Source organism: Propithecus coquereli, unplaced genomic scaffold, assembly GCF_000956105.1.
Source record: "Propithecus coquereli isolate 6110/MARCELLA unplaced genomic scaffold, Pcoq_1.0 Scaffold6, whole genome shotgun sequence".
NCBI lineage: Eukaryota > Metazoa > Chordata > Mammalia > Primates > Indriidae > Propithecus > Propithecus coquereli.
This window is the reverse complement of record NW_012151951.1, coordinates 11,349,173-11,362,713: the sequence shown is the minus strand read 5'-3', so window position 1 is coordinate 11,362,713 and position 13,541 is coordinate 11,349,173. Positions and strand designations below refer to the sequence as shown.

Sequence of the window (13,541 nt, the reverse complement as noted above, 5' to 3'; positions counted from 1 at the left end):
TTTAGCTAATAATTTCCCTGATTTTTCCAGGCAGAGTTAGTCTTTCTCCTAGCCTCATGGCCTTGAAAACAATGATCTTTTTGTGTTATATTTACTAAAGGTCTGGTTCTTTACTTGATTAACTCCTTGAGGTGAGAACAGAGTTAAGCTTTTCTTGTTGCTGTTGTTTTTGTCTTGAAATATGTGAATCTCCAGGACTTAGCTCAGGAGCAGAGTAGATAGATGCTTAATAAACACTAAAATTTGGGGTTGAGGGTAGTGAGGATAACAGAAGATAAAGTGTGGGCAAGAAAATATTTGAGTGCTTAGCTATACTGTGTGTGCAAGTGTGTGTCTCCATTTGTGAGCAATGGAAGCAGGGGCACTAAATGTATAAATATAGAATGATGGAACCCACAGTTCAGTTAGTGAGCACCCCTTGAGGAGGAACTGACACATGATACTTGGAAATTACAACATGGTGTAGTGAAAGAAGCACAGACATTGTGGTCAGCGAGACCTAGGTTTGAATTCCAGCTCTGCTACTTATTATCTGAGTCACCTTAGCAAGTTATTCAATCTCTTTGCTTTTCAGCTTTCTTATCTAAAAACTGGCGAAAGCTATGCAGCTCCCAAGGTTGCTGTGAAGATGAAATGATATAAATACCTAGCAGAGTACCTGAAATAGTGAGGGCACAACTAAAATGAGGTTAGTTGTCATACTATCTCTTAACCAGAGAAAACAACTTTAGGAATCTGACATTTTACCCATCTTCTATATAATTAGAAGGACTTGCAGTTTAGATATTCAAAAATAAAAATAAAAACAGTAAAAACAAACAAAACAAAAACCTAGCTATCACATAATGACATTAGAAATACTGATGTGACCCACCCATATTTTAGGACAGAATTACAGTAGACACACCACAGCCAGGCAAAACTTGGTTATAACCTTAAAGCAATATTGTGTTTTCTGTTTGCAAGTTTCTTTGGTGTCTCACTTTGACATTTTCTTTTGAGATGTTAAGTGACAGCACTTTGTAATTCCTATAGCGTTATGAGTCATATCTCTAATTTTTCTCTGGGTAAGAAAACTCCCGGAACTCCTTTGACCTATTGTTTTTGTGAATTTTTTGTTTTGGTAATAGGGGACTATAAAAGTGAAGCAGGGGTTTCCCCCTTCTTTCTACAGAGCTAAGGACTTTGTAAAAGAAGACAAGGACTTTCTCTGGGAAAAAAAAAAAAACCAACAAAAAACACTTCTAGGGCAGCTGATGCTTTTAAGGAAGAATAGACAAAAAATTCCAGTGAAGTGCATTATAGAAGGTTGGCAAAAAGGAGAGAAATGAAAGAGACAAAATGGGCCAAAAGAAGAAGATAAAGGGGAAAAAAACATAAACGGAAGAAGTGAATATATATTTAAAAAACTATGAAAGCATTCTAATTCTGTGTATCACATTTTCACACAAAAATAACAAATCAATGCCATATATATATATATATATATATATATATAATAAATTAACTTAGAAAACTTTGTCTTACTCAGGCAATCCCATTAGGAAGAAAGTCACAGACTACAGAATGGAAAATCCATTACACATCCTGTAACATATATAACACCGACATTTAAAACAAAATGAGTAATAATTACTTAGCTTCTCCAAAATGCCCCAGACAAAAACTAACAGGAAATGGCACAGAAATAAATCAGTTTAATGCACAAATCAGAGGCTTTTAACTTTGAGTACCCAACCTAGCCAGTCAACCAACAATTTCTTGGTCAGCTCTTCCCATGTGGAAGTCTCCCTGCTCCCCTTTAACAATCCTAGAACAAAACAGCACCACTTGTAACTCTACTAAGCTTTTAACCTGTGCCCTTTAATCTTCTTTAAAACCCTAACTAAAATAAATCTCCTTCCCTCCCACACCTTCAACCTCTACTGCTGCTGCTCTAGTTCAGACCCGCGTTTTCTTAATTAGCCTACTGCATTAGATTCCTTATTAATCTTCAATCTCACCCACATCTCCCATCTATCTTAACTCTGCTGCCAGAGACATACTTCCAATGTGCAAATCTAACCACGTTATCCCACTCCCACTTTATGCCCATCCGTGCCATAAAATTTTCAATAGGCTAGACTCCCCATTACCTACAGAATAAACTCTAAAATCTTTTACATGGCATTCAAGACTCTTCATATTCTGGTCTTTACCTCCCTGCTCCTCCTGTGTCAATCCTCCATACCTACAGATTTTTATTTAACCAATATTGAGCTACACTTCCTGCTCTTCCAATCTCTGTCTACCTGCCTGCGACATCCTACTTCTGTTTATCTTCCTGGCAAGTTTCTAACTCATCTCTTCAGCCTAAGTTCAAATAATTCCTTCTCTGCAAAGCTTTCCTGACTCCTTGGGAAGACTGATGTCCCCCAACCTATGTTCCTACCACAGTCTGTACATACATTTTTTATGGCAGCTATTGCACCATATTTTTTTTTCAGTTTTATTAAAGCATAATTGGCAAAAAAACCCCTGTATATATTCGATGTGTATAATATGATATTTTGACATACATATATGTTGTGAAATGATTTCCACATATATTTAGCATGCACAGTACCTGACTCATAAATATTTATTAAGGGAATGAGAGTTTTGACTATGTGAATTAAGAAACTCAGAATATAAAGTATAAGCATTTTTATAATTGTGAACAGGTAGGAGGAAAACAAGCAAAATAATCTCTGCCTTTAGTTTCCATGTTATCATCTGAAACCCTATCGTATCAGAGTAAGGCAAGGTGCTTTTATGTCCTAAATATTTCTCATTCTACTTCCATCACTTCGTTCTTTTCTCTGACTGTAGCCAGCAGCCATAATTAGGAGAGCAGGCAAGAGCACCCGCAGCCCACACTGCTCCTCCAGCCTGTCCTCCCTCCAAACACATCCACATGCAGGCAAATGTACCTCGTCCAGCAGAGCCCCTCCTGAGGGAGCTGGACACGAATCAGACCTCAGGTGTAGCTCTGCCAGTGTATATTAATAATGAATTTACTTCCCTTACTTTTAATTACACACAGAACTAAGGAAACATGTAAAATACACTTTGAGAAAGCCTGACATTATCAGGTAGAAACGCTCCTGAATCTGCACCTGCAGGCCTGTTTCTGCAGACCGAGAGCAATGGCTCATGTCTCATCATGTTAGAGCCAGCTGTGTCCCCGTTACCTGCTATTTTGATATTCATGTTGTTATCCAGCAGGAGATTTTCAGCCTTAAGGTCACGGTGCACAATCTTCCGACCATGACAATAATCAACAGCAGACAGAATTTGCCAGAATTTTCGCCTGGCTTCGGACTCATTTAACCGGCCATGATTAGCAAGATAGTCTATAAAAGAAGAGAGAATTTAGAATTAGTCACCAAAATAAAATAACTCCACTATTAGTATTCAGGAATTTTTTCCTCCAAAAAAAATTTTTTTTTTAATGAATAAGGATTAGTGTTCAAATAATATGTTCTTGCCTTTGGAGAAGTAATTCCAATCATATTTCACTAGAGTCCAAATAAATGGTGAGAGCCCAAGACCAGACAACAGCAAGCCGCACAATATTCAAAGTATAACTCAAAATGATCATTTTATGCCTAAGCACTCCCTGTCTTTTTGATGAAAAATATATTGAGTATTTCTCCTAATCACACTTTAAAAATAAAACATATAAAACAGAGAACATGAGTGAATTCTCTGAGATCTCATCAGACAAAGGATATCTTTTCTGAAATACTGTTTTCATGCACTTATTATACAAAACACTTTTAACACAAGATGTGGTGGTACCTGGAAGTAGCTTAAATAATTCACATCCCGTTCTGTTGAAAGGAACAATTTTGATCCACCCAAGAACATGCTGATTTGTTCTCTAAAGTAAACACTGTCATGACAGTCATTTTCTCTGAACTAAAGACAAATATATTTTGCAAGGTACGTTATCTTGTACAATGTTATAATCTTCATTAAAGCAGTTTACCTGAATATGAATTCTACATATACTGTGTACATGAATTCAATAAGACTAAACATTACAACTCATTCAAGTTTCATCTGAAGATCTAAAAGGCCTCTGAAATTATCTTTTGAGGGAGAGAGGGATCACCACAAACCTTGAAAGACTTTTTTATTTAAGATAATTTTCCTAACTAAGGAACTGTCTGGTGAATCAATAGTCACAGTCATCTTCACAAATTTTCTGCTCTAGTGCTTACTAATTTGCTGGCTTTTAAATTCCATGCCTATGGCCCATGCCCTTCTCAATATTTACTATAAAATTTACTAAGATTTGCACAACACAAAGCATGTTCATATTGTAGTATCTCATTTAATCTTCCTGAAATGCTCTATGAGAACTATTACTCAATTCCCATTTTATAGATCGGAAAGCTGAAGATCACAAGGATTAAGTAATCTGGCTGAATTCATACAATTGGTGAGTGAATAGTTGATCTGGGACTAGAACCTTTGACCGAAGTTTTTATTATCAAGCATCTTTACTAGACTCCTGCTAAAATCCTAACCGTGCTTTTAAAACCCTACTGAAATGCCACCTTCTCCTTAAATAGTCCCTCATTGCTTCAAGTAGAAATAACCTCTTTTCTCTGAACTCTTTGTCACTTATCATACACTGACATGTGCTAGTATTGGAAACTGAGACGGTAAGTTTTCATCACATCTTGCCCTTGCTTTTATACTGTATGTAATTATCTGCATGCATATCATAAATACATATGTGTGTGCATGCACACAGCACAAACTCTAACATGCTGTGTTTTGAAAACTTAAAGATATCTTCATTTAAGCTTCCTGAGGACAAGGACTATAATTCTCATCTGTGCTCCCCACAATGCTTAGCACTATGCCCAAAACATCATAGGTACAATACTTCATACTTAGCTGATTAAGGTCCTATCATGGATGGTGTCATAAACTCTTCCATCAACAGTATTATAAAAATATGGAGTAGTATGCCATACTCTACATATTACAGGCTTTAAATGTAAGTAGACATTTTGTCTATTCTTCTACATGGGCTAGTATCAGAAACTGAGACATCTTCCCCTTTATCACATATTCCCCTTGCCTTTACAGAGCCTGCATAATCAGCTGTCCATAACTCTGAAGGAGAGGAAAAGATCACTCAAGCATATGTAGAAGTTTTGATCAAAATGTCCAAACTGCCATCAGAAAGATTATGTTTAAGAACTGGCAAGTGGACAATGTGTCTCCTTCCCCCCTCGCCCCCCCACCCAGAGACAGGCTCACACTGTCATCCAGGCTGGAGAGCAGTGCCACGATCACAGCTCACTGCAACCTAGAACTCCTGAGCAATCCTCCCGCCTCAGCCTCCCAGAGTGCTAGGATTATAGGTGTGAGCCACGGCACTGGCCTGTTATTGTTTTTTAAAGCTATCAGTCCAAAATTGGCACTACCACAGGCAAGGGGGAGAAAAAACTTTGAAACTTGGCATCAGGAAAGGTATTGTCTGAAAAACAAAGGCATGGTATATCTGGACCTAAAATTACCATGTAAAGCCACAGTCATCACATGTCAGTAAATACGTAACACACAGTGTGAGGAAAATGACAATATCCAAATTCCAGAGATTAAGAGACAAACCATACAGAGAGGTGATACTTTCACTATTTAAGTGAAAATCTCAGCAAGTATTCCCGTGTATCTATTACCTTCCTCATTCTTTATGATTTCTGCCATGTAAGCATCCCTGAAAACTTAACATCTGCTGAGAAATCAGTAACACAAGTAACTGAGCCAGAAACCTGTGGCTGCAAATAAAATCAGTTTAGGTTTCACATCATCCCCTCTGAGGAGCACTGTTATCAGTCCAAACTCAATTTAATGCACAAGGTCCTGAAGATAACACACAAAAAGCATACTCATGTTTCACATTAAAAACCTCTTTAATTACGATTACAGAACAAACTTATGAGTGTAATGGCAATTCTCTGTATTAATTGCTTACGTGTGTATTTTTGATGAATGGATACCATTTTTTAAAATTTCTTTTTTCCTATGTTTACATTTGTTCTGATTGTGAAGTGAAATGTGATTTTATGTTTGTTGAGTTTAATAACAAAACCTTTTAAGGTTTAAGGTTATATTTTGTATGTCACTCTCCCACCACCTTGCTTTTCTGGTAATTGATTTCTATTGTAGTTTACAAAAATCATGGTATGCAACAGACTGGACAATTTAAGCTCAATACCGGTAAGTTTGAGAAATACTGGTATAGGCAAACAGACAGGCAATTACAATACACTGCAACAGAGGTTAGCACAGGAATAAATATGTCCTAATAAATACATCATTTTGCAGATATCTTTTTAATTTTCTAACATTTTATTATGAAAATTTTAAATATACATGAAAGTACAGAAAATAGTATAATGAATCCCCAAGATGCAAGAGTTTTCAACATCTTGCCATACTTGTTTCATTTACCCTTTTTTCTTTCATTCCTTTTTTTTCTGCTGTAGTAACACAAAGCAAATTTTGACATCATTTTGTTTTGTCCTAAATACTTTTGTATATATCTATTTAAAAATGATACTTTTTTACACATTGCAATACCATTATCACAGGTAACATAATTAATAATTCCTTAATATCATCTAATACCTAGTCTGAGTTCAAAATTCCCTAATAGGCTTATTTGAATCAGAATCCAAACAATTTGAACATTTTGCATTTGCTTTTCTTTGGAGTTCTTTTATTCTGGAACAGTTCCCCTATTCTCCCCCTGTACCTTTTTACCGTGCCACTGACTTGAAGAAACTGGGCTGGTCATCCTACATTCTGAATTTGGCTTTTGCTTCCTCATGATATTGTTTAACTTATTCTTCAAGCTCCTACATTTCTTGTAAATTGGAATCCAAATATAATGGACTGAATAGATTCAGGTTTAATTTCTTTGGGGGTGGCAAGAATATGTCATAGGTGCATCTACAAGGAGGAATATAACATCTGGTTCTTCTTTTAGGAGTGCTGAGATTGGCTCGCAAGTTCTGCAGGTGAGAGCCTGATCCTTCAGTGAAAGATTTTCATCAATCTTTCTCCCAATGTCATGGTTCTCAGACTCCAATGTACCCCAGAACTCTCAGAGGGCTTGTTAACATATTGATCACTGGGACCTACCCTCAGAGTTTCTGATACAGTCGATGTTGGAAAGGGCTCGAGAATTTGTATTTTTTTAAGTATCCATGTGATGTTTAAGACGGTGGAATAGAGGCCACACTTTGAGAACCATAGCACTAACAGTTTTAGTATTCATTGGTGGTTGTTGCATGAATCAATGATTTCATTAGGGGTTGCACAGTTGTGATTTTTCTAATTTTTTGATTCCTGCTACATTTATTAGATAAAATTCTGTAGAGAATTTTCTCTTGTTAACTAGGGTTAGTTATTCTGAAATACAAACTGAACAGGATAAAAAAGATGAATGCTTAATTCTTTGATTTGTATGTTTATTTGTTTTATTTTTCAGCTTTCTTTTTTTCTCTTTCATCATTCTTTTAAGTATCATAATAAATGCCTAGATTTTTATATGCTATTCAATATTTCCATGAAATATAATCATTGTTCTTTTTAAAAATTTGTTTTATTTTTAAAATTAAAAAAATTTTTTAAATACAAGAGACAAAGAGTCTTGCTTTGTTGTCCAGACTACAGAGCAGTGGTGTGATCACAGTTCACTATGATTCTGAAGTCCTGGGCTCAAGTGATCCTCCTGCCTCAGTCTTTCAAGTAGCTGGGACTATAGGTGAGCACTACCATGCCTGGCTAATTTTTTAAATTTTGTAAAGATGGGATCTCACTATGTTGCCCAGGCTGGTCTCAAATTCCTGGCTTCAAGTGATTCTCCTGCCTCAGCCTCACAAAGTGCTGGGATTACAGGTGTGAACCACCGTGCCTAGCCCATTATTTTTTTTTTGATGCTCAGAATTTCCCATCTTTGGACAGTGGATACCCCATTATACTGTTTTTTGATTTTAACACGACTACAAAAATATTCAATAGCTTTGCTTTTTGTGGCATGATAAAAATGGCCTGTGTTTATCTTGAATATTTCCTGCCCCAAACCTGGAATCAGTCATTTCTCCAAGAAGTCTCGGTTATTTTCATGGGGGGATGCTATCTGGGTGCTCAGGTGCTTATTACCACCGGGTCGGCACTGCTTTTAAGCCCTTTCAGGGACGGAGCTAGGAAATAAGCACTTTTAAAAAGAAAAAAAAAATTAATGAAAAAATATCTTGGTTTTTAACATTAACATAAATTGCTTGTTTTATCCTACAATATACATAAAATAGTTTCAAAATAGTTATACTAATATTACTACTAACAATAATCTGGATGAAGTATAAAAGTTAACATTTCTTTGAATTTCTTTTTATCTTGAAATTACATTATCCACATAAAATTTTATATGCAATTGCAAGGGGGGTCTAAATACTATGTTTTAAAATAACCTGAAAGAGCCATCTATGTGTGGTGCACCTTGCCAACATGATATAAGGATTGGTACATTTGTTTGTTTTCAAATGAATTAGGAATTATTTTTCTCTCTCTTCTTTGATTTACCTTCATTTCTTGACTATGTAAGAGACCTGATATTTAACATAATGCCAAAGTTAAAACAATATAACAAAATATAGTGAAAAAAGTCTACTATCCCTGTTCCCTTCCTTTGCCTATAGGTAACTTTTAAAATTAGTTTTTGATTTATCCTTTCTGTGTTTCATTTTATATGAGAAAATGTCTGTATACAATTGTATCCTCCCCACTTCTTACACAAAAACATTCTTTAAAAATTTCATAGCAAGGCCGGGCGCGGTGGCTCACGCCTGTAATCCTAGCACTCTGGGAGGCCGAGGCGGGCGGATCTTTCTGAGCTCAGGAGTTTGAGACCAGCCTGAGCAAGAGCGAGACCCCGTCTCTACCAAAAAATGGAAAGAAATTAATTGGACAGCTAAAAATATATGTAGAAAAAATTAGCCGGGCATGGTGGCGGGTGCCTGTGGTCCCAGCTACTCGGGAGGCTGAGACAGTAGGATTGCTTGAGCCCAGGAGTTGAGGTTGCTGTGAGCTAAGCTGACGCCATGGCACTCGCCCCAGGCAAGAGAGTGAGACTCTGTCTAAAAAAAAAAAAAAAAAAAAAAAATTTCATAGCAGAACACAGAAATCTTCCACATTCCTTTTACAGTACTGCAGATATAATATTTTTAATAATTAATAGTGGGTGCTAAGGTAAGAATGAAGGCTTAGAAGACAGGCTGCCTGGGTTTAAATTTTTTTTATCTTCATACCTGCTAACTAACTATGTGATTTTGAGGAAATTACATAACCCCCCCAAATCCTTCATTTGCTAATCCCAAAATGGAGATAATAATAGAAACCACCTCGAAAGGTTATGTGAAGATTAAATTTAAAAATCCGATTAAAAAAGAAAAAACCTATACATAGTACCTGACACATATAAGTGCTCAAAAATGTTAGCTGATTATTACTATTACTGTTGTTGTTATGTTGTCAGGGGTTGACTCAAGCTACCTTCCTTCCCTAACTACTGTTTACCCATCAGCCCCTTGTGATATGGTTTTTATGTTTCACACTCCACTGGAATTGCTTTAAAGTCACTGGCCACTCCCTAGGCTAAAGCCAATTAATTACCTTTTCTCAGTTCTCATTTGTTATGACCTTTAAGTGTTAAATTATACATTTAACACTTAACTGGTCTCCAAAATAAACATCTCTCCCTGTAGATTCTGTGTTTACCTTGTTTTCCTCCAATTCTTTCATTAATTGGTTCTTTTTCTTCTAACTATATAAAACTACCTACCAAGCCTCATCTAAGCCTTTGTCTTTCTATATTCTTTCCTTCATGGAATTAATCTAAACTATGACCTTCATGTGCCTAACCTTTGATCTATTTTATTCTTAGTAGATGTTAGTTCTTTTTCATAATCTTCTCATTTAGTGCCTGTCTCAGGGGTGCCTCTTTGGTCACCCCAGTAGTCTTAACACTCTGGCCTGAGACCTTCTGCTCACAAATCTTATTCAGAATCTAATGAAGATTAGATTCAAATCTAATCATACAAATGCACACAAAAATTTTATATGCAATTTCAAGGGGAGGTCAGGGGTGGGCTATAAAATCTTAGGTTTAATACCAGGTTGAGAAACTCTGCCCTGGCGGATTTCATTCATTATTTAGAATTTTTATAAAAATAATCTCCAGATTTGCCAAGCACATCTGGCCTCTCAACAGTTACTTAATTGTATGTCTGTATAGTTTTTCTTTCTGCTACTGCAATGTTATCAAGACTGAGCTCATCTTTCTTTTTATAAACTTCATTACCACTTTCTAAGTCACTATAACTATCATCTTACAGACACTCGACCTCAAAAATTCAAGAGTCATCTCCTACTAACCCTTAAATTAAGTATAGCCGAAGCCCCCAATAAGTTTCAAGTTATACAGATTTTAGTTATATATTTCATTCTGCCTTTATAGATATTAAGTCTAAATTTCATAGCATAGTGCCTGACACATAATAAATGCAAATACATGTTAGCTGCTATCATCATCATCATCATCATCACTACTGAGTGGAATCCCTTTTCTTCCCCCAGGGATAAGAGGCAGCTTTCCCAGCATCTTATCAGAGACGCAGGGAAACACAGATAACTGAGTTCCCTCAAGCTTCAGGGATATCAGAATCTTTTCATAATCACCTTTAAGCCTCATATTCTTCATTCAGAAATTATCAGCCTCCCTCAAAGATGCAGCTGAAAAATAGTCCAAAAGATTAATAATTTATGCAATTAAATATTTAATGTTATGTTAAAAGGATTTAATTTGTAATTTCATCAATTTGTAACTTGGGAATAAGGTAAAAAGGCTGATGCCAATTTAATATTTTATGCTTAAAGAGTCTTTTGTTTAAAAAAAAACTCAAATAATTAAATCCTGGTCAGAGGTTCCTAACCCACAAATCCGTGAAGACTTCACATTTCTAATTAATAAATTTGAAGAGAAACAGTGTTTTCAGGAATATGACTATGAACCCTGAACCTCCATCTAACTATCATTTTACAGCTCCTATAAGGTAATCAAAACTGTCTCACTTGCTCTCTTCAAAATATTCTGAAGGTCCATTATTTTCAATCCCCATGCCCAAATTCATACTCATCTTTTTCTCTAACGGTTCTTTCTTCTAATCAGCACAAAAATGTTACTGTGAAAAAGACCCCTTCTTATTGTAGATCAGGACCCCAGTCTTTGTCAGCTCAGCTTGTGCTGGTTCTTACCAATCACTCTGGGAACATAACTAAGAAAGGAAGGACCATTAAATAAAATAAAAACCTGAACAACAGGTTACAGCACATTATATATGTACTACCTGACATGTGAACACTAAAAGAAAATGGATTAGGTATCCGAGCTGTATTGAATTAGGATAACCTATGTTATCCTAATTTTAAATATTAGATTATAATATTATTTATAATATTAAACTTATAACCTTGAGACATATTTGTGATTATGAAACTACAGATTATAAAACATTTTGCTTTTCTGTTTGTTTTGTAAGTACATAATCATTTCATATTGTGTGTTCAACAAAAATTACGGAAATTGTTGCTTGTGGTATACTCTGGCAATTTAATTGTGCTTTCAGCAATTTCCCTACATTAGACTGTTCGCATCTGTCAGATTCTGAATCCGTTCTTCAAGCTATATGGAACCACTGAAGCAAACCATAGTCTTCTGAGAAGTGAAACAGTTTTAGTTACACAGAATGAAGTCCTAAAGGTTATTTACAATTAACTTTCATGATTTGATTATATGTTCAAGTTTTCAGCAACAAATAAAAGCAAATATAGTCAAACTTTTCTAAGACTATTTATAACCCCTATATCAAAGCCAATAGGTTATAATATATGATGATAGTAACAGATTTCAAACAAACAGATGACTTCAAAATTTTTTCATACCTTTAATAAAACAGAAGTAAAATACATATCTGAATTTCTTTCTATCTAGGGAGATTTCGAAATATAGTAGAGATAAGTTCTAGAGTCAGATAAGCCTGATTTTGAATCCTGGTTCTATTTTTCACTGCTCTGTCACCTTGGGCAGGTTATTTAGGTTCTAGATTACTCTGATTTCTCAGTAATAAATCCCAAGTGTTGTTCTTGATGGGAGAGTCACTAAATTGTTCTGCACATGAATTCTAACTTGATGGCAAAAAAACCTTACAAGGGGTTTTATTCCACATCTATCCTAGTGGAGCAATTCTTTATCCTGTTATATGAGAATATCATGCTGTATGCAGTATCGAATAAGAGTCTAGTAGTTACAACACAATATATATTAGGAAAAAACTTATAATTCCAATTTTAAAGTATTTCATAGGGCAAATCAAGGCTTATAAAGATAAACATGTACAAAACCATAATTTCGGGTCCAGTTTCCATATATGTGTATATATCTTTAAAAAAACTCAAAACACCCCAGTTAGGAATCAGAATAAAATCAATCAAATGAGAGCGATGAGCATAGCAGCACAGGACTACTCGGGGCCCTCAATTGTACCGACTCTCTTCAGGTCAATCTGAAAGCATGGTGCTCTCTCCTTCATGGAATGAATTCAGGAAGAAAGCTAAAGTTCTAAGAGGTTAAAGTGTAAGCTCTATCTCTTCAACAAATATTTGAGTGTCAGTCACTGTGCTTGGCACTTTGCCCTCATGAAACTTCTATTTGAGTGGAGAAAAAGACAATAAATAAATAGACAAATAAAAATTATAATTTCAAGGTACAATAAATGCCAGGGAAATAGGGTGATCAACTGGAAAGTATCTCGGTGAGGCTACTTTCAACAGGGTGATCATGAGAGGTTGCTGTGAGAAGGTACTACCGGGGAGAAAAGCATTCTAGGAAAAGATGTAGCACGTTCATGAAACCAAGAGGAGACCAATGAGGCTAAAGCACAAAGAGCAAGGCAAGAGGAAGGTGTACGATGAAACTGAGCAAGTCAAACTAAGCAAGGATTTATAGGCTTAAGGAGGGAGCCTATATCTTATAATATTAAGAAATCAATTAAGGGTTTTACATAGGTGAGAGATCTGATCTAACTTACATTTTAAAAACACTTAAAAATAATCTGAAACTGAGAACTTCACACTAATGAGCTATACAACCTCATTCAACAAAAATTAAAAGAAAAAACTTAAGCACCTCTCTGAGAATGGTCCTGACAGCTGATGTGAGAGCCACAAGGAAATAAGATCCAGCCCGTAATGCAAACAGATTTACAATATATACGAGAAAATAAGGTTAAATAATAAAAACCTTAATCAACACTTCAAGAAAATAATAGCAGGTATATCATGAGGCAATGCTGGCTTACAGACAAGATGAGATACTGTCTGAAACATCATCAACTGTCTTAATATGATTCCAGAACAACAGTTGGGTTTTGGGG

The 13,541-nt window shown here is 35.7% G+C and overlaps 1 protein-coding gene across 1 annotated transcript in view; it reads right to left on the bottom strand.

Annotated features, from left to right (window-relative positions):
• The window catches only part of SIK2 (salt-inducible kinase 2), a 140,773-nt gene that overhangs the window by 32,464 nt on the left and 94,768 nt on the right, over positions 1–13,541 (bottom strand). The window contains exon 6 of the mRNA XM_012659203.1: positions 3,213–3,374. Within this exon, the coding sequence (XP_012514657.1) occupies positions 3,213–3,374 (162 nt within the window). The remainder of the gene's footprint in view (positions 1–3,212; positions 3,375–13,541) is intronic.